Source organism: Rhinatrema bivittatum, chromosome 1 (genome assembly GCF_901001135.1).
Source record: "Rhinatrema bivittatum chromosome 1, aRhiBiv1.1, whole genome shotgun sequence".
In the NCBI taxonomy this organism is placed as follows: Eukaryota; Metazoa; Chordata; class Amphibia; order Gymnophiona; family Rhinatrematidae; genus Rhinatrema; species Rhinatrema bivittatum.
Window position 1 is genome coordinate 43,706,351 of NC_042615.1, and position 22,723 is coordinate 43,729,073.

The 22,723-nt window shown below is 42.8% G+C and overlaps 1 protein-coding gene across 3 annotated transcripts in view; it reads right to left on the reverse strand.

The window, feature by feature from the left end:
* FREM3 (FRAS1 related extracellular matrix 3) overlaps window positions 1-22,723 on the reverse strand; it is a 345,523-nt gene that overhangs the window by 137,581 nt on the left and 185,219 nt on the right. For all 3 annotated transcript variants that reach the window (XM_029599602.1, XM_029599686.1, XM_029599769.1), the window contains exon 7: window positions 3,004-3,153. In XM_029599602.1, the coding sequence (XP_029455462.1) occupies window positions 3,004-3,153 (150 nt within the window). The remainder of the gene's footprint in view (window positions 1-3,003; window positions 3,154-22,723) is intronic.

Sequence of the window (22,723 nt, forward strand, 5' to 3'; positions counted from 1 at the left end):
GATGAGTTGTTTCAGGATAAGATGGAAAGAATCATTTTATGACATTGGGGTTCTCAGGGTATTAGTTTGTGGCTAACGCAAATGAAAAATAAAGGGCATGGTGGGTGAGGCAAAGGAGGTGGGGGATTAGGGCACTCTGGTTCCTTTTGTGAGTCATCAACCGGAGAAAAGGGAGGGGGTGGGATTAAGTTTCATGTGGGTGGTTCGGATGTCTGTTGGCGTTTTAACAAAACGTCTTGCCTCTTTCTCCATTGTAAGTTCAGGCATGTGTGCTCAGTATGGGGGAAGCACCCTCAGCAACTAAATGTGTCAAGCGGTTTGATGGGGGCTGTTGTTAGAGGTGGTCCCAATGCCAGTTTGTTTGGCAGCAATGCTGGAGTGGTTGGTGCATTATCCAAATTGGTTAACAGCGGATATGTTGAGGACGGGATTGGGGGTGGGATTTTGGATTCCTTATAAGGAGCCAGGAAAAGGGGGTTTAGTGAAGAATGCAAGGTCTGTGAGTCATTTGGCGAAGGTGGTATGTGATAAGTTGGAGGGTGAATTGAGTTTGGGACGTGTAGTGGGGATGTTTAAAAATATGCATTTGTCTCCATTGGCAGTGGTTCCAAAGAAGGAGACAGGCAAATTTAGGGTAATTATGAATTTATCTTTTCCGTTTGGGAATTCTGTTAATGATTTTATTCCTAAGGCAAGGTGTTCAGTGCACTACATGTCATTTGATGATGCAGTATCATTGGTAAGAAGTGCGGGTAGCAGGGCTCTCATGGTAAAGGCATACATAGAGTCAGCTTTGCGTTTGATGCCAATTTATCCAAGTTGTTTTCCGTTCAGTTCCGTTCAATAAGAAATAACTCCAAGAAAGTTATATTCCTTGTAACACAGCTCTCCATCCACGACTGAGGCAAACTACCAGCACACCATTTCCCCCAACAATACAAAAACGTTGTTGGGTTTTACTTTTCAGGGTAGGTATTTTGTGGATCATTGTTTACTCATGGGGTGTGCAGTGTCTTATGCATTGTTTGAGACATTTGTGCAGTGGGTAACCGTGCAGTCCATGGGTATCTAGTCCATATTGCATTACTTGGATGATTTTTTGTTTGTGGGTCTAATGCAGTCGGCAGTGTGTGCTGATTTGCTAGGTGGGTTTTTGGAGGTGGCTGGTGCTTTTGGGATTCCAATTGCTAAGGAGAAAACGGAGGGTCTGGAGAAGACTTACCTTTTTGGGGATTGAACAGGACTCGGAAGCTATTGTATCAAGGTTACTGGTTGAAAAGGTGCAGAGATTGCGGGAGTTGGTACGGTTAGTGATGTTGAAGTTGATGCAGTCTTTAATTGGGTCTTTGAATTTTGCATGCAGGGAGATCTCAATGGGACAGGCATTTATAAGGTGGCTGTGTGCTTCTACTGCAGGCGTCCTGAGGCAGCATCACTTCATTCGGGTTTCTAGGAGGGGTTAGGGAGGAGTTGGGGTTTTGGGTAAGACTGGAATCCCTTAATGGGATGTGCATTATGCAGGAGGAGTTGTACAATTTGGAATTGTATTCAGATGTGGCAGGGGCATACGGTTTTGAGTTGTATTGGTGGGGGAAATGGTGTGCTGGTAGTTTGCTTCAGTCGTGGATGGAGAACTGTGTTACAAGGAATATAACTTTCTTGGAGTTATTTCTTATTGTGGTGGCCTTGGCTTTGTGACAGAAAGGTTGTGTTTTGGTGTGACAATCGTGGGGTGATGGAAGTTATAAATAATCATTCGGTGAAATGTCACAGGGTATCGGTGTTGGTGTTATGTTTGAGTTGGAATGGTGTTATGTTTGAGTTGGAATTGGTGTTATGTTTGAGTTGGAATGTTTTGGCTACTGCTAGGGATGTTTCTGGGATAGACAACTCAATAGCGGATGCTCTTTCTCATTTTAAGTGGGATGTCTTTGGGAGACTGGTCCCACAAGCAGATGCTATTGGAGGAGATGTCCCAGAATATCTTTGGAAATTTGGCCTGAAGGAGCATGAGACATGATTTGGCCTTCAGTTGCATCAAGAAATGGTGGGGCAGAGGTGGTGTCCTGTTTTTTGCATACTGGTGGGTGGTGTGGGGGGCATTTCTGAATCTGCAATGTTATAGTATATTTTGTGGGCAAAAGAGGTGGGGTATTCGTTGGCGATGGTGAGGGTGCAGCTGGCGCATTTTTCATTTTTTAAAAGATTTTGGGTTGAGGTAATCCTATGAGTAGTTTTGCAGTCAAGTGTATGTTAAGGGGGGGGGTAGTAGTGAAGGATAAGTGTAGACCGATTCGTTTCGAGGAATTGCTGGTTATTTCGCAGCATCTGTTGGAGGTCTTTTGGTCAGATTACGAAGTGGTGTTGTTTCAGGTTGCTTTTTCATTCGCCTTTTTGGGGGCTTTGCATGTGGGAGAGCTGGTGACTGAATCTGGGATGTGCCCATGGAATGGGAGGTTGCTGTGGGCAAATGTATCTGTTTTTGAGGATCGTGTTTTGTTTAGGATACAATTTCTAAGGTTGATCTGGGAGGTGTTATTACCCCTATAGCACACACCTGCCTGGTTATCTGCTGGGCTGTCAGGAAAGTGCATGCCACTGTAACCTGCTGGACTTGGTAAGCCTGAAAATTTTATTCATTTCTCTCAAGGTCCCATAAATGGTGACATTTATGCAAAAAAGCTGATTTTCTTATTGAAATTTCCCATAGCCAACTGATTCAGGAAATACAGATAGGAAAGTGTTTTGGCTGATGTTGTCTTTGACTAAGCATAATTTCTAATTAATTAGTTGCACATTTGCTGTATGAAATTGTGGATTTATGCTAATTAAAAAATGTACTGATTGACCCTTCTAACAAGTTACTAAAGCACTTTTGGAGACAGGGTTAACTGTTCAAGCATCCTTTCCATTTTTATCATATTTCATAGAGGTAAGCCTGCATACAAGTTTATCATATTTTTCCTTCCCACATAGAGTTAAATACAAATGTGCACGTCTCACCTTCGGCAGACAAAGGCTCAGTCTTCCTGGAGCGAACAGTCACCGTGGCGCTCTTTGAGAGGTCGGTTCCAGTCCTCCAAACACGGACCTCCACGTGCCCAGCACTTTCATCCACCTGATATTCAGTGTCACCAAAGTAGAATGCCGGTTCTGGAGGTCAAGAAGAACAATCTCCATTACCACAGGGCACTATGTATGCGGGGAAAACAAATTAATTCTTCCATTCCTTTACCTCCTGGATCTCTGAGAAACACAGGAACATAAAATACAATGACAGTAAAACCTGTCAGGTCCATTCAGCCTGTCTATGTTCCCTTTCTGTTTTAATATAACAGACTTCATTTGATTCCCTACCTTCCAATATTATTTTCACCTCCACTGGGAGGCTATTCCAGTTTCTAAGCAAAGCTATCTCTGGAACTATTTATCTTATAAATGAATGTCTCAGATCATTGGAAAGCTATGATTCTGAGTTTTAAAAATGGAAGATGGCATTCTTTTGTGGCCAGGAATACAATTTTGGCGATTTTTGTTTTTAATTTTGAAACTAGAAATGTGGATGTCGGGCCAGTTCAATGGCTCAGTAGCAGCACAGGCACTGCCATGAAGAAGATCAGAGTTCAGTTTTGAAGCCTGGCTTCTGCTCCTCGTGCTGTAAAGGAAGCACTTGCTGCTGCTGGGAATGGAGTGGCAATCCTAGTCATTGCAGAATGGCAAAACCTAGTGGCCAGATCCAGAGAGCACCTGAATTGGGTTTAGGAGGGCTCTGTAGGGTCTGTGGCCTGAAGCTAAGGTCCACTGCTGCAGTCTCTGGACTAGGAGGGAGAGGGGGGAAGCTTAAAATGGGGAAACCCTCCCAGATAAGTCTAAATGAAAGCTCCTATCACTTGCAAGGTGTTGAAAACACAGCTAGCCCAGGGCTGGGAATGCTCTATGGCCTGGAAGAAACTCCAGCAAACCCTGGAGGGAAGGGACTTTTTGGATGCTGAGGATTGGCAGCTGAATATAACATGCTCAAGAAATAATGGCATGCAGCACATAATTGGCAACTAAGCAATTTAAGGCCAAATGCAGAAGGGATGAATGATAAGAGCTGGTTGATTAGCTGATGGTAAAAATACTAGAAGACAGGATAATACCCAAGGAAAACTGTATGCATATGCCAGAAAACCCCCATCCATTTCAGAGCTCTCGGAAGTCAGCAGAGGTCTGCTCCTGGTAATTGCATGATTTCTCTACTTTGTTGGGATACTTTGGTTTTATATTCTAGATCTAGGTCTTAGGTGGTGATACCTAAGAAATACACTGCAGTAGTTTTAATAATAATAAAAAAAGTTAATGGATTTGGTAATGATGCTGGCTCCTTGGTTCTGTATTTATCAGTGCATCTAATAACAGCACGCTGCACCGTAGAGGATAATTCCTCTTCAATAAGGCATGTAAAATGGGTGATACATAAGGTACCTTCTCCTGGCGACAGTACACTGAATCATAAATGTGCCTGAAAGTTATTAAACTGATTTAACAAAACTCTAAAAATACACAGAGATCCATGCTTAAACTTAGCCAGTCTGAGCGCCCCGATATACCTGACATTTTAAGCATTATCCGGATAAGGTAGCCGGATAACTTTAGAACAAAGTGCGGCGGCTGAATACGAACCTGACAATCTTTTCAAATTTATTTGGCATTCAAATGCTAAAACTTGTTCATGAACTTGAGAACTTTCAACAGATAGACAAAGAAAAATCTGTTAAAATGGACTACCTCGGTCCTTGACCACCAAGCCTTTGGTACAATTCCAGGCACAGAGGACAGGAGGAATCAATGGAGGAGGCATGATTTAGTGGTTTAGCACCCTGGACTTGTTTTTAGGAGAAGTCTTAGACCAGGAGTTTAGGGTTAGCCGATGCCACCAATTCATCCTATATTTTACCCTTACCAATGGCATTCCGAGCTCTATTTTCTAACATTTTTGGCATTACTGGTCATAAATTACAAATTTGCACTAATTCAAACCCTTTTAATGTTTATTTATTTTCAGAAATTCTAACAAAACACAGTGCTTCATTCAATTAGAAGAGATCACTTTTGCCAATATATATTCCAAACATCAAAAACATTTTACTATTTTAAGTAGGAAGCTGCATTCTAGATTCCCTTACACATCATCCTCTCTTTCTTGGTCACAGCATTTTCTTCTTGGGCTCCTATTCCTATTGGATTATGACAGAGGGCAAACAGCAACTGAACAATCGCTGTCCTCTCTAGGCAATGGAAGAATTTTCCGATCTCTACATTGCTGCCATCTTTGGCTCTATTTTCAGAAAAGTTTTACTGGAGACACAAGCCCAGAACAAAACCTTGCTGGGGAAACAAAAGAGCCCCATCTGTTTCTCATAGCCATGCACGGGCGCATGCACACATGCTGACAAACCGACAACCGCCTGTCCCATATCCAAACAAAGTTATTTCATGCACAGCTACCCAAGCAGTCAGTCGTTTCTCGGTGTGCAGCTCAGGGTACACTTTGCTAAGTCACTGAACTGAGAACGTCCTGTCAGGGCAATGCAAGTTCTGCTGTTCACAAGAGAATCTCTGTTCCAGAGGACACCCATGACATCTCTTATCATGACTTGCACGCTCTGGCTCCGGTTGCTAATCTCACTCGGATTTATGTTACTGTGGTTGAAAGCAAAATATCTTCACTTGTCTTCCTTGTCACTCAGTCAGGGAGGAATAGTGCTAGAATTAGGAAAATTGCACAGAGATGAAAGAATTTTATTTTAGGAGATATTTTACTCAGAAGATTATACAGAATAGTGGCTGGTACGCAATAAGAATTTTGTGTTGCACCTGTTGGAAATTCAAGAGCAAATTACAACTGACGGAACATGTTCAAGCATTTTCCCTGAAAGCCTCTCCATCTTACATAAGAATATGAAAAGTGCCATGTTGGGTCAGACCAATGATTCACTGAGCCCAGCATCCTGTCTGCAACAGTGGCCAATCTAGGTCACTAGGACAGGGCCTGCAGGCAACAGATGTCTTTTTTTTAAATTCTTTTAATTTACTATTTTGTTTTTCCGTGAATGGTCTGCTACTTCATAGCAGATTATATTCCAATACCACAGGCATCTCCCCTGTCCCCAGAGGGTTAATAATCTAAGGGAGTGATTTATGAAACTGTATTAGGTATTTACCACATGGTAAATGCCTTAGCACAGCAATAACATGTGGTATTTCAAATACTGTGAATTATCACAATTCCCCCCCCCCCCCATAAAAAACCAAAAAAACCCAACACCTCGCAGGAATGGTAATGAGCTAATTAGCACCTAAAAAAACACATAAATCAAATAATCTGGCAGGCCTCAAAATCTGTAAACCACATTATTTGATCTAAAGTTAGCTATAAGAGTTGTAGACGACTTTCAGTGAGAGCTCCATAATGCCAATGCAGTTTCCATTGCTCATTTAAAGAGTCTGATCATCCCAAATATTGCCCCCCACTCAAGTGTAACAAACCTTGGAGAATCTCAAGAGACCCCCCCCCCTTCCAGTCCAACCCCCGCCTCCCCCTGAGGTGACCCAAGTGTAAAAAATATTTTTTTTTTACATTTTCAGGAACCCAGGTGCAGGCCCCTCTTCCTACCCCAGTTTGCAACCCTTCCACAGAGCTTGACCTTCCCCCACTCTGGCCCACCTTCCCCTGATCCCTTCCGGCCCTTACCTATTTAGGCTTGTTGGTCCAGTGGGACCTAGAGTGTCCAGTAAGGCTCCGGACTCAGTGCCATGCCACTGCAATACTTTTGACCCATCATGTGATTTAGGAGTCTACAAAGTGGGCAGCTCTGGAGGGGGAGTCAGGGCAGGGAAAAATGTTAGGTGCTTGGCACTGATTTTCAGTACTAAGCACCTAACTCAGAGGCTTATTTACTAATCTGCACTAAAATGCAATTTAGTAAATCCTGTTTTGCACTGGTAACGCGCTTTGTTGCAGTCATAAAATTAAGCATGCTATCAGATACGGCAATGCACATGCCCGCCTCCCCCTTCCCAGGGCTGTGATCTTAAAAGAGGAAGCAAGCCTACCCCCTAGAGAAGAAAGCCCTTTCTAGCACATCACCGTCTCCTCTTTCTCGAAGAAGCTTCACCCCCACTTTCAGCTCACAACTCTGCCCCCCTCACCCCACCCAATATGCCCATACCTGGGAACTTTCTAGATTTTCGTCAGCAGAGGCGAAGGGGCAGGTCCGGGCAGTATGTGCACAGACTTTCTCCTCTTTCATGCACACACACGTATATGCTCATTCTCTCACACACACACACATACATATACACATGCTCACACATTCATTTCTCTCATACACATGTCCACCACTCACACACTCTCACAGGCTCACTCATTTTTTCTCTCCTGCCATGAAGGAGAGAAGCAGCAACTTCATCCTTCGGCCGTGCAGCAGATAGGACTCCTTCTCCAATGGATTACAAGATCCAAGGCAACATGTTTTTTTTTACCAGAAGTAGGTCTTGTCAGAAAAACATGATCAGCTTCTTTGACTGAGAAATCAGATAGTTGGATCAGAGGAGAGCATTAGATATAAGGGCAGATTTTAAAATGTATGCGCGTGGACTACATTTGTGCGTGCTACCCGGCGCGCACAAATGTATGCTCGATTTTATAACATGAGCGCGCAGTTGCGCGCACGTTATAAAATCAGGGGTCGGTGCACACAAGGGCTTTCCTGTTGCAGCTGGCTTCCCCCCCCCCCACCTTCCCCTCCCTTCCCCTATCTGTCCCACCCCCCAGCCCGAAAACCCCGCCCCTTAACTTTGTCTCAGAAGTTACGCCTGTCAAGTGCCGGCATGCGATCCCCCGCCCCAACGGCCTTGCAGAGGCCTCTTGTCATGCCCCCATCCTGCTCCCGGACCGCCCATTTTTTCAAGCCCCGGAACTTACACGCGTCCCGGGGCTTTACAAACGCCGCTGAGCCTTTTGAAAATAGACCCGGCGCACGAAACCCCCTTTACGCGTGTAGGTTTTTTAAAATCTGCCCCATAGTGTACATGGATTTCAGTAAGGTCTTTGACATAGTTCCACACAAATATCTGATAAATAAACTGAGCATCCTTGGTATGAGCCCTAAAGTAACTGACTGGGTTAAAAACAGGTTGGGTGGTTGGCAACAAAGTGTAGTGGTAAATGGAGCTCACACTGAGGAAAGGGGCATTATTAGCGGTGTGCCGCAGGGATCAGTTCTTGGACTGGTTCTTTTTAACATTTTTGTAAATGATATTGCAGAAGGACAATCGGGAAAGGCTTGGGATTTTTTTTTGCAGACATGACCAAAATCTGTAATAAGGTAGACAGCAAGGAAGGTGCAGAAAACATGAGTAGGAATCCAGCGAAGCTTGAAGAATGGACTAGAGTCTGTCAGCTAAGATTTAATGCTATAAAATACAAAGTCATACATTTGGGCTGCAAAATCCAATGGGAGCAGTATAGTCTAGGGGTGAAATTCTTCTATGTGTGAAACAAAAGCAGGATCTGGGGCTGACTGCATTTGATGAGCTCAAAGAGGCCAAACAAGTGGATAAGACAACAGCAAAAGTCAGAAAAATGCTTGGGTGCATAGAAAGAGGGATAATCAGCAGAAAAAAGGAGGTGATAATGCCCCTTTGTAAGTTACTGGCGAGACCTTATTTAGAATAATGTATACATTTCTGGAGACTGCACTTTCAAAAGAACAGAGTCAATCTACAGGTGTCTACAAAAATGGGGACAGACTTAAAGAACTAAACATGTAAACCCTAGAGGAAAGGTGAGATATTATAGGGACAATGTATAGGAGGTGGGTCTCGTTCAACAGAAAGGATACTTTGGAACAAGGGTTTATGGGATAAGGGCAAAAGGGGATAAACTGAGGCGTTATGTAAAGAAGTATTTCTCTACAGACAGGGTGGTGGATGCACATAACAGCCTCCAAGTGGAGGTGGTGGACAGTATCTGAATTCAAGAAATCTTGGAACAAAAACAGGGGTTTGTATAGAGATGGGCGGACTAGCTAGGCTATATAGTCTTTTTCTGCTGTCATGTTTCTGTTTCTATGCTTTCTGTACTGAAAATTTTTTTTTTGTCCATAAATCATATCTGATGTGCAGAAAATATAGTTTATGTGTACAAATCATGTTTATGCACATCAAATATGATTTATGCAAACAAAAAATATTTTGTGCACAGAAAGCATTTTTTTGTGCATACAAAACATGATTTATGATCAGAAAACATGGTTTATGTGCAAAAATCATGTTTTTATGTGTGCTAAGCATTTTCTTTATACATATTATCAGGTTAATCTGGGTTTTTTTTTAACTCCCAATGCATTAGCATATCATTAGCTTACTGCATCTGGTGTTGAAAAAATACTTTAGTGGGTCAGAGGGGATTCCTTTCCCCGCTGGACTGCAGCTGGAACAACTGAAAGCGCTGACATCCTCACTAAGCCCAGGACCATCTTAAAAGGAGGTGCATTGCTGTGAGCGTCAGGCAGTGGGGATTCCCTTCCCCGTTGGACTGCAGCCTGAACAACAGAGCACTGACGTCCTCTCTCTCTGCGCCATGGACCATCTTAAAAGGAGGTGCACAAAAGCACGCTGCTTTGTCCCGATTTGGGTCCAACTGATTTTCTAGATTGCTCTTGCCTTTCTCTCCAGGTTTTATCTCTTCCATGGGCAAACAGAAGGACCGGATACAACGATTCCACAGTTGTTTTCCGGAGTTGAAGGGCCTTTAAGCTCAGCTAATTCTCTTATTGGTGATGGCGGTTGTGGAGCAGCATCTCAGCTGAAACATTTCTCAGTCCCGAGCTCCCACTATCTCCTCCTGCAAGGTCCTCATTATCTTTAAGTGGGGCTGTGGGTGTTGGATTTTCCCCCATGGTAGCTAAACCATCTGGATTAACGGATGAACCTGCCATGGATTCCATCCTGCAGATGCCAGCAAGTAGAGGTCTGGAAGATATATAGCGAGCTCTGTTGTTACTTGATAAAACTGTGAGCAATAAAATTAATTTCTTCTCTTCTTCACTGGATTTAATGATGAATCAGGTTTCTACTTTACAGTCTGAGGCTAATGGCCAAGATGAAAGGATTAAGATTTTGGAATCTTTTGATTCTACTACACAAGAGTTCATGCCAACTTGGGTTAAGGACATGCCCTTTGTTCATGGGCATTTAGAACTCTATGGTAATATATGGAGACTACTTAATCTCTGTTTTTTGAATTTCCCAAGTTCTTCTCTGATTGGCCCGAGCGAGTTTATTTTAAAATATATGAAAAATGCTTTGAGTCTTTCTGATGTGCATGTGCCCACCTTCACCAAGTTGCTCTATATCTCTAAGGGGAAAAAAAGATTCTGTTTCTAAAGTTAATCATATTCAACTATCTTCTCCTCCTCTTTGTTTAACTGGTTTTCTGCAACAGCCGGAAGATGTGATTAATGAGAGAGATAGTTTGCTGATGTCTGTTTCATCACTTGATCAAAAAAATTTGATGATAAGATTATATTTCTCCAATAAAGGTGCTCTCTTCATGGCATGCTCACAAAATCCAGATTTTCCCAGATGTCTGTAAGCAAACACAGAATAGGAGGAAAGCCTTTCTCCTACAGAATTTTCTCTTTGATACCTTTCCAAATGTACCGTCAAATTGGATGGTAATAGGTATTCTTATTTTGATCCTGTTGATTTACGGAATTTCTTAGATAATAGATTAGATGAGATCACTACCTCCACTCCAGTACCTATATTGCCTGCTATGTAGCAGAATCTAGAATTATTTGCAGTCTCTTACTGTCTTTTTCCCTTTTTGGGGGGTTTGCTCCATTAATCCTCACTCCCCCTTTTTTTAATGGGTTTTTCAGGAGACATATGCATAATATTTTGCTTATGCGATTGTTTTTCTTCATGATGTATGCTTTCTTTTTAATAATGTCTCATACTGTCACAAGCTTTGTCATTGCTTGTTTGTTTTTTCTGCTGTGAAAATGTGTAAATAAAGAGTTATTAAAAATGTATATCTAAATATTTTTAGCATGGGCATTAAGAAACTGCGTGCTGAATTTCAGTGCACAATTTTAACGCTTAGCTTATTACATCTGTCCCTTTGAGACTGAAGAAAAGAAAACAAAATTTCCCCAGGGGAAGAGGGAGTGTGCAGGAGCAGACAGACCAGTGAAACAGCAGCAAATATCCTGAACTGGTTTAAGAAAGAGATTCTTCAGATGGCTGAATCCAGTGTGAAATGCTGGAATTCACCGGAAAAGTGACTTTTGCTGCCACAAGTGAAGTTTAAGACTCTAGCAAGTCCCTACTGTTTTTAAGTATGTCCTGTGTCCACGGGAGTTTTTGTTTGTTCATTGTTGTCCTGCTTTCACAGCAGCTTTTCTGTTCCTATTTGCTAATGCTGATTTCATGGTTTTACTCTGCAGTTTCTTTTTTTTATTATTATGCTGCCAACTAGTGGTCATTGTTTCAGCTAGCTTCAGTGCAGCTGGCTGTAAAGTGACTTGGAAGCAGGGGTTCCTGAGGGGGGTGTCCACCTGTCCGGCCTGTGTGATTCAGCGGCTATTCTGGCCAGCCCTGCAAAATGATCCTTATCCTATCTGTTTTTATTTCTGTGGCCAGACTGCGCTGCTTGCTGTTATCACCTGTTTATGCACAGTAAGACTCTATTTATTTGTTTTGCCTGTTAATAAAGTTTGGAGTTATTTTATTTATTTATTTATTTAGTTTTTTGTTTTTCAATACCGACATTCGATTAGAAATATCACATCGGTTTACATAGTAACTTGATGGATAATTTGACAACAGTAACAACAGGGTCCAATTATCTTTACATTACAAAGCAGAGTTGCTTACCTTTAACAGGTGTTCTCACAGGACAGGAGGATTGAGACAATTGATAAAATGCCTCTTTTGTACGAGGGGGCATTGTTGTACGACCATCTGGTTGTCGTGAGACACCTGCTTTAGGGTGCATTGGAGTATTCTGAGGTGAAGTATTAGATACTTTACGGTCCTTTCGTATTTTATCGCCCGTTATGTTCCTCGAATCCTCTGAATCTGTAGAAGCGTTAGAGGAAACAACCTGTATTACCTCTCTATGTGAGAAGGTATTGGAAGGTGGTATATAAGATGAATTAGAAGTTGAAGGGCTTATTTCCCATGTAGCACTCCTCTTTGCCGACCTTCTATGGTGGGAGTGTCGTGAGTGCTTTTGATAATAGTGAGATGACGAGTCTGTATGACTTCTACGTGAAGACGGAGATCGTTTCCTACGTTTTATTGTAAATTCTTTGGAAACAGCTCTCGAAGAAAGGGAAGTACCTGAACGAGGTGAAGTTATTGGTGGAGAAGCTGAAGAAGACCCTTGTGAAGGGCTACGTTGTCATTTCAACTCATTCTGTAATACATGAGATGAGTGGTCATGTCTCTTATGCGTGGATTTAGATTTATGCGCGGATGTAGACTTGCGCGCATATCCTTCTGTTTACATGCGCACAAGGGTTATCGGTGCCAAAGTCTTCGGCGCCGTGTGCATAGACACAATTGGCGTCGAGCGTGCAGGTGATATCGGCGCCGTACACGCAGATGTCAACGGCGCCGTGCGTGCAGCGAACCCCTTGGTTGTGTGTTCCGACATCTTCAGCGCCTTGCGCGCCGATGTCCTTGGTGCACTGCACGCAGCATTCTTCTGCGCCGTGCGCACAAGTGTCGTCGGCGCCATGTGCTTAGAAATGTTGTGCGCCGATCCCTCTCCAGGCGCCGAAGTATTATGCGCCGATGCTTTTTTATGCGCATAAGTTCTTAGGTGCAGATGTTCTTAGGCGCATATGTTCTTAGGCGCAGAAGGTGTAGGTGCCAAGGTTTTTGGCGCCAATATGTCCTGCTGCAGCGCTTCTGGCTCTGTGGATTTTTGACAATCCATTGGCCTTTGTCGTTTTGACATCTCCTTACCTCCAAGAGTGGAGGATTGAGGATCCGACGAAGATGCTCTCTTTTTCGAGGGAGCCAATGAAATTGGCAGGCCAGGCGACGAATGAGCCTCCGATGGTTCCGTTGAGGCAAAAAGCTCCTGAAGTCTGTAGGCCCTTTGCTTCAGTGCTCTGAGTGACATCCTTGAGCAAAAGTCACAATCTTCCCGACTGTGATCTGGTCCTAGGCATCGGTAACATTGGTCATGGCCGTCCGTGACCGACATTACCTTGCCGCACTGACAGGGTTTAAACCCCGATTTTGACATGTTTATTATGTTAACGCTGAGGAGAAGAACAGCTCTGCGTGCGATCCCGCTTGCAGAAAAAACAGACTGAGGAGATTCCGTTACTTTCCTGCGTGGGAACACACGCGCAGTTGCAGAGAGCAAAGCACTGTTCTCTGCTTTGACAAACTCCGCCTCCCGGACCTGACTGACAGATCCCATGACAGCATGGCTAATTCAGCCCTGCTATCGATGGGAAAGAAGGGAGACCCTAGGGGGTATATACTTTTACAAGTTTTGAAAATAATTTCCTGAGGAAAATTTCCAGTCAGGAACTGTGAAGAGCTCCAAAAATCCGTGTGGCTATTAGCTGAGCGGAAAAAAAGAGACTGGATGCAGGGTTATTACCATGCTGGGTATGCCCAGTAGGTGCCAGTTAAAGTTCTAGAAACTTTGACAAAAGTATTCCGTGATTGGCTCCATCAGATGATGTCACCCATATGTGAGGACTACCATCCTGCTTGACCTGTGAGAACAATAATAATGTCTTATTATTTTATGAGTTGAAGAAGTGAGTAAAGACAAGAATTATCTGTTTAAGTAGTGCATAGGAAAGACATAGCGAAGACAGAATAAAGAAGGCTTAGGTTTAGGCACAGGCAACTGCATCTGGTGCCAAATTCTCATGGTTGTCAGAGTGTTGCAGCTACCATGCTGCTATCAAGAGGCAGCTTGGCCTATTGGGGCTTTGGGCATGCTCCAGTGGGCCAGTTTAAAAGGTCACAAGATGCAAGGTGGCAGTGTGACTTCTATAATTGTTTGGGTTACTATATCCCCATACGCTGGTGAGCATGTAATAAAGGGCCTAGAGGAGCTGCTGCCGGAGGTCAGGCCAGGCCAGCAAGACCGAACGAGAAGAAAAGGCTGCAGCCTCTGGGCCACTATTGGAGCCGGGACCGAAAAAGAAAGCAAAGAGAGTCCACGGCCACCACCGCTGAAAAACAACATGAAGTGAGGCTATGGCCGCCACCGGAGACCAAGCTGGCGGGGCCACAAACAAAATGAAATAAGACTACAGCCAGATTATTCCCCGCCCCCTATTGTTACCAGCAGTAAAATATGAAAATATTTAATCTCTATGGTATCCCCATTCCATAACCAGCTTAACTACTTGGACAAGGGGGGACATTGACATATGATAGTCATTTATGAATGATTTCTGCCTTACAACTTTGAAGATGTGAAAACCTTTGGTGGTGGTGGATCCCATAATTTATGTCAACGCTCCCTCCTGCATGATTCCTCTTTAGAAACCAAAGCTAAGCACAATAGGAGAAATGATATAAACTGAACTGGGCTGGCTATATAAAGATACATAGGACACTGTGTGTTACACTGTTATAGAATGCTTTAATGTTTTAGCTAACTTTTATTTTCTCCAGGTTTCGGTGCTTAGAGCTTAGTGCTTCACAAATCCTTAGCTTTGAAGAAAAAAACAGAAGCTGGAAGTAGTATGAAACTGCAGCGGGAAGGGTAAATGGATAGACTAGATGGACCACACAAACTTCATCTGCCACTGAAGTCTAAGTTTCTATGAATTATTTTTATAACTTCTATTAGCCATTAATTTTAGGCACAGCCCTGAGGTGAGCGGGAAATGCTGCACACTGCCATGAGAAGGAAACATAACTCATTACACAATAGCGACAACTAGCAGCCAGATTTAGGGCTTCTGACTACAGGGCTCCAAAAGGAGCAGTAAGGAATACGCACCCCCCCCCTCGCTGCTAGCTGAATATCAGGAATATAAAATAGACACTAAAATGCAATTGATTTTTTTTAGTTATACACCACTTTCATGTTTTTAAAGGAATACGAGCAGGAGAAAACTACAGGGCCAAGTTTTAAAAAAAAATTATATTCCAGTTTAGATTTGTCTCTGCTTGCATCGTACAATCTTTAATATGCCATCAGGGTAAAATTAGTTTGTACAGCCTTCAGTGTGCTTTTATACAAAATTAAAATCTGTAGTGTAGGAAAGCTAAATCTTGTTATAATCCAAAGGGACTCTGCTTTATTGTTTTCTAAAGGTAAACAATTATGTTCAAAAAAGGGAAAAGTGCTTTATCTAGAAACTCACAGGGCTGATAAAAGAATATAACTGCAAAAGAAGGAATTCTTTACATTTTTTTAATCCTTTCCCTTTTATGCTCTGCCAGCAAAGAAACTATCAATGTAATTGCTGGCCACTTTAGCACAAAGCCTCTCAAACATAAGAGAAGAGCTAGGGGTGTGTGTGTGTGTGTGTGCGCGTGCGTGCGTGTTAAGGTTATGCCATCAAACTTTAGGGATTGCGCCATTGATAAACAAACAAAAACTATTATTGTAAGACCCCACTCGTGTATACAAATGTGAATCCTTTGGTTGTCATTATGGGGCAGATGCTGTAACGTGTGAGTTAAAACTGTGCGGTGAAATTCAGTGCACTCTTTCTTAATGCACAGGTAAAAAAAAATGTTTTAGCTCCTAATGCAGTACATTAATGTTATGCTAATTCACGGGGAGTTTTAAAAAGTGCACTGAATGAAAAATGTTCACACAAACCCCAGTTAAAATGTGCATTCAGCGCAGGCTGAACACAAATTTTAAAATAGTGGGGAGCAGAGGAGTCTCTCAGACATGATTATGCGCACAAAACATGATTTGAGCTCATAAAATATGGCTTATGCACACAAAAAAGCTTTTAGCGCAGAAATCATTTGTGTACACATAAATCATATTTATCCGCAGAAAACATGGTCTGCGTACTCAAAGCGTTATTTTCTGTGTATAAATCCCTACAGGTCCCAGTGTCAGAACTTCAGCTTCTGCCCACAGACTGATACAAGCGCTGGAAATTTTACTCCACCTCTGACCAGGAGTAACATTTCTGGTGCAAAGAAAACCTGAGGTAAACCAGCGCATCCTCTGCATTGTGGAGGAAACGGGTAGAGTAACACAGTAACATAACATACTAACATAGTAATAATTGCAAAAAAAAGACAAATACTATATATATTCGTGTATAAGTTAAGAAATTTATGCCAGAAAAAAGGTACAAAAAAAGCTGGCTCGACTTATTCATGCATATTTGTGCACAGCCCCCTTCCTCATGACCCCTCCAAAATTCACTGAAAGTCCATGGTGGTCCAGCAGGGGGCCCGGGAGCAATCATCCGCTCCCGGGCCATCGGCTGCCAGTAATCAAAATGGCACTGGCGGCCCTTTGCCCTTACCATGTGACAGGGGCTACCGGTGCCATTGACTGGCCCCTGTCACATGGTAGGGGCCCCATTGCCATTTTGATTACTGGCAGCCGACGGCCCGAGCGCAGGAGATCATTCCTGGGCCCCCCACTTGGACCACCAGGGACTTTGAGTGAATCTTGGGGGGATCGGGAGGGTGGGGGCTTTGATGGGTCTTTTTTTAAATGAAATTTTGACATGGGGGAGGGAGGGAAGGATTGAACCAGGGAAGGCAGTCATCGGGGAGGGAGGGAAGGATTCATACAGCAGGGATATTTTCTTATGAGACACTTTATTCCGCTTTTAAAAAATAGATAAAAGTGATTTTATTACGTTATCAGTTTATTTCTTAGTGTGTTTTCACCATTTCATAAGCCCCCTAGGTTTTATCCTTGACTTATCCTCAGGTGATAAATAAATCTTGATTTTGGGGCCCAAAAAAATACCCTTGACTTATACATGAGATAGACTTGTACACGAGTATATACAGTAGTTCATCCAGTCTGCCCAGCGAGTTTCTTATGGTAATATAATTGCCGCTCCGTACAGGTTACCTCCATGTATCCTTTTCTTCATTTCCAAACTCTAACCTTTAGGGATCCACAGTGCTTATCCCATGCCCTTTTGAATTTGTTTACAGTTTTTGTCCTCACCACCTCCTCCAGAAGGGCATTCCAGGCATCCACCACCACCCTCTCTGTGAAGAAATGTTTCCTGATTTTGGTTCTGAGTCTCCTCCCTGGAGTTTCATTTCATGACCATTAGTTCTACTGCTTGCTTTCCGAAGGAAAAGGTTCAAAGTTCGTGCATCATTAACACCTTTCATATATCTGAAGGTCAGTATCATAATCTCCCCTGCACCTCCTCTCTTCCAGGGTATACATATTCAGATCCTTCAGCCTCTCCTCATAAGTCTTCTGATGTAGAACATGCACCATTTTGGTCACCCTTCTCTGACTCACCTCCAACCTTTCCCTATCCTTTTTTGATACGGGCTCCAGAACTGAACGCAGTACTCTAGGTGAGGCCTCACCAAGGACCTGTACAAGAGGATTATCGCCTCCTTTTTCTTACTGGTTATTCATCTCTCTGTGCAGCCCAGCATGCTTCTGGCTTTAGTTATTGCCTTGTCACATTGCTTCACTGCCTTAAGATCACCAGACACCATCACCCCAAGGTCCCTCTCCCACGGGCCGATGCAATAAAGTGTACCCGTCCTAGTGCACAGGTTTACGGGAATTTCGGATGTGCCAGACTAGTACCCAATGCAATAAGGAAATTAGCGCACCCAAATGCCTAGCTGATAGCACTTATCACATGTATCTTCCATGTAGATGAGGCTATCAGCTATTACCCCCAATGCAGAAAATTGCTGGGCACCCAATGCACACTTTTTAATGCAGCAAATTTCACTCCTGCTCCAGCGCTGGCGTCAAGCCAATCTGCGAGTTAAGGGCTCAGGAGAAATTAAAAATGTACTGTCCTCTGTGGTTCCTTCTAATAGTATCATTGGATTACTTAAATCTACTGCATGCAGTGTTTAAGAATAAAGATACAATGTAATGGCATGATGGAAAAAAAAATTCTGGATGCACAATATACAGGCACAATAGACACGCTCCAGGATGATTTCACCCCTTGCTATTGTGCATGTCTATTGTGCGTATATATTGGGTGAAATCGACCTGAAGCAGGATAAAATGGACACTGGTATTGCGTGCACTTTACAACTGTGGGCACCAAATGCATTCCCTAGCGCATCCTTTATAACGTGGCAGTTTTCTGAAATATTACATCAGTTGCCCAGGAGACATGGTTGTGCCTGTGTTAGGAAAACGGGTGCTCAATACAATCGCCCGTTTTAATGCGCACCTTATTGCATCAGCCTGCCAGTCCATACACATTAGTCTTTCATGCCCCATCACATACAGCTCTTTTGGATTACAACACCCGAGATGCATGACTCTGCACTTCTTGGAATTGAATCCCAACTGCCAAATCTTCAACCACTCTTCAAGTTTTCTTAAATCACTTTTCATTCTCTTTATTCCTTCAGGCGTGTCCACTCTGTTGCACATCTTAATATCACCTACCAATAGACAAACTTTACTTTCTATCCCCTTCTGCAATGTCACTCACACAGATATTGAACAGAACCAGTCCCAAAGCTGATCCTTGTGGCACTCCACTTAACACAGCTCTCCCTTCAGAGTAGATTCCATTTACCATTACACGCTGTCTCCTGTCAGTCAACCGATTTGTAATCCACTCCACCACCTTGGCACCTACTCCCAAGCTTCTCATTTTATTCATGGGCCTCCAATGCGGGACCGTATCATAAGCTTTGCTGAAATCCAAGTATATCACATCCGTTGCTTTTCCTTGATCCAATTCTCTACACACCCAATCAAAAAAAAAATCAGATTTTTCTGACAGGCCTTAACCCCTAGTGAATCCCTGCTGTCTTGGGTCCAATAATCCACCGGATTGTAGATAGTTCACTATCCTTTCCTTCAGCAGAGTCTCCACTAATTTTTCCACCACCGAGGTGAGGCTAACTGGCCTGTAGTTTCCAGCCTCCTTTCTGCTACCATTCTTGTGAAGCAGGACCAACATTGATCTTCTCCAATTTTGCAACATTGATCTTCTCCCATTTGCAAGGATCTAAACAGATCATTCAGTGGACCTACCAGCACATGTCTGAGCTCATTCAGTATCCAGCCCCATAGCATGGTCCACTTTTCAGTTTTTCTAGCTCTTCGTTTACCCGATCCCCATCTATGGTCTTGGCAACCAGTGACGGTCCTTCTCTAGGGTCTTCTTTAATGAATGCCGAACTGAAGTATTTGTTTAATATTTCTGCCATTTATTTGTCTCTCTCTACTCCTTGCTTCTTATCACCTTTCAATTTCAGTATACCACTTCGGGCCTTCCTTCTTTCTCTGATGTATCTGAAAAATGTTTGTCACCTCACTTTATCTCTTTGGCAACCCTTTCTTCCACTTGACCTTTTGCGTTCCTGATTTCTTTTTTGTCTTTCTCTGCTTCACCAGGTAATCTCCCTTGTATTCCTCTTTTGGGGATCCTTTATACTTCTTGAATGCTGTTCTTTTTGCCTTTTATTTTTTTCAGCTAGCTCCTTTGAGAACCAGATCGATTTCTTTTTCCTCTTACTTTTGTTTACTTTAATATAATAATTAATGCCTTCATCTGCATGGGATTTCCATGCGAGAGCACCATTTATTTATTTAAACATATTTATTAGCCTCCCCTCCTAAAAACTTGGGTTGGGGTACAATAAAACATACATAATCATAAAAACAAAATAACATATAACAGAAAACATACTGTCTATGTATGTTATACAATAATAAACAGATATCAGCATTTTTAAACACATTAGGATACAGGAGCAAATAATTAGAGCAAATGGTGCATATTAGTTTAAAGAAAAGCAAAATTATTATTTATGTATAAAAAATTAGAGGAAGCACATTCATGGAGATTAATTGTCCTGAAATAAATGTGTTTTTAGTAATTGTTTGAAGAGCTTAGGGACTTTGGTCAGATGTATATTACTCGGCAGAGAATTCCAAAGGGTAGGGCCATAATTAGAGAAAGAGCATTCCTGGTTTCAGTGAGGCGTGTGACTTTTGGAGAAGGAATATCTAACAGGAACTGGCCAGCAGAACGAAGAGCGCGTGAAGGAGTATGCATTCTGAGGGTAGACTGCATCCAGGGTGAAGTGATATTGTGAAGACGTTTGTGAATAATAACTGCGGTTTTGTACTGAATACAAAACTGAACAAGAAGCCAATGTAGTATTTTCAGAACAGGAGTAATGTGATCTCATATTTGTGATCCAGTAAGTAATCTGGCAGCAGAATTTTTTATGATCTGCAAAGGTTGTTTAGTGAGATAAGGTAATCCTGAATATAGGGAATCACAGAAATCAAGTCCTGAGAGTACAAAAGATAGTATGGAAATTAGCAGGTTCCAGAAGGGCTTGATTTGACAAAGTAGCTTTAGCTTGAAAAACGAAGTTTGAATTACTGACTGTTATATGCGATTTCATAGTTGATTTTGGATCTAGGAAGATGCCAGGACTGCGAGCTTTCTGTGAAAATTGAAACTCTAATCCATTGTGTGTAAGAACTGGAGGATTTGGGTATGAAGCAGGTTGCCTCAGAGGAGCTAAGCAGGATGCACTGTTTTGCTCTACATTTTTCTGTGCGCAGAACTCCTCGCTGCGTCTGGAGTAACATTTCCGCACAAAAAAACTGTGTATAGAACTGCGAGTAAAATTATGCTGAGAACACCTTATTGCATCCGTCTCCGGAGCAGGAGTAAAGTCTTGCCGCACATCAAGGGCTCAACTTAAAAACAAAAAAAATATTACTTTTCTGTGAGTCCTCCTACTTAGTATCATCACGATACTAAAGTAGGAGGAACTGCAGAAAGCAACACCATGCCAGACAAAAAAAAAAAATAATTCTGAATGCACAATACACACGCACAATATACCTGCTCCAGGCTGTGTATATTGTGCCGGTCAGTTATCTGCCACGGGATAAAACGGATGCAGGTACTGAGTGCCCGTTTTCCTAACCCGCACACAGCCACCTCTTCTGGACACCTGATGCCCAGGACATGCTAGGAACGCACAATTTCCCCTAGCGCGTCCTTTTTAACGCGGCAGTTCGTTAGCATATTTCATTGAGCGCCCAGGAGAGATGGATGGGTGCATGTTAGGTATACGGCGCTCAATACGAGCGCCCGTTGTTAGCTTGTTCATATTGCATTGGCCTATATGCCTGTAATGATCTATCTTACTTTCCTTAAGCCTGCTGCTATTCACCTTCCACTGTCCAAGTTGATTTATTTTATTTTTTTTGCCTGAGGGGTAAGGCCAGGCGGTGGGGGTGGGGGAGATGAATTTCCTCTTTCTTATACTCACAAGTTGTTTGCACCTCTCTCTTTAAAGCTCATTATTGAACAATTGAATTCTTTGTTCCCCTAGAAGCCAGAAGGCAGCCACTTTGTCCCTGAACAGGAAAGACACAGAACCTGCAGTTTAATAGTGTCTGATGGGGGGTGGGGGGGGCAAGGGAGGGAGGTGGCGCTTAAAAGAGCTGCATTGTTCCTCCACCTGTAGGGAATCCAGATCAAAGAACTGGCATTCTCTGTGTACTGCTTGCCTAGCAGCCTGGGCTTTTTACATTATATCATCCAGGAGCTCTTTCAATTTAATTCAAACATGTCTTTTTTATTATTTTATTATTTATTTATTTAGATTCATATTCCGCTTTTTGCACTTTTTTTTTTCAGTGCTTCTTGTTACTGGCAGGCAGAATAGCCTGTTGCATCTAATCATGGCACGCCAAGGGGACTCACAGGAGCCTTGTTTCAGGCTGGGAATAAAGCAATAGAAAACAGACAGGCAAATCACAATATTTGTTGTTACATCTTATGTGTTTTCCTATCCAAAACACACAAGCAACAAAAGTTTGCTTTGTTTCTGTGTTTTTGAGCATGCTTATGTAGCCTCTGTCCTGATCTGATCATGGGCACAGGGGCTCATGGCCTACTGCAGGCCCCATTAACTCCTGGAGTTCCCACACAGGGGAGACAAGATTTTCTTTTCTCACTGTGGCTCTTCTGCTCATTTGCCCAGACAAAAGCACAAAAAAACCCCCAAAAACTCCAAAGCTGTTGTTCAAAATAAAAGTTCTTTATCGGCAGTGATGGCAGGAAACACAAAGTCCAAAATAGTGATATGCTCATAGCTAGTGCACTGAACAGTAACAAAAGTCAAAACAGCACAAAAAATAAATCTCAGTCACTTTTCAGCAGCAATAAGAACTGCCCCCCCAAACAGGTCAGCTTTAGGAACAGGAACCCTCCAACCTTGGGTCTTCCCAGGTACCTACATTGAAGGCAACTCTTGTTTTTCTTTTGGCAGTTTCTCAAACTCGTGGGAGTTTCTGAGGGACTCCTTCCTCAGACAAGTAGTCTCTCCCCTTCTCAAAACTCCCACCAAAGACTCAACACTATCTCAATGAACGCTTCACCAAAATTTCCCCCCAGACAGATGAGGAATTTCAAACACCTCTGCTTCCTGATAACTTCTCCTTCTCTTAGGGTTCTCCCTGTTGAACCCCAGGATCTCT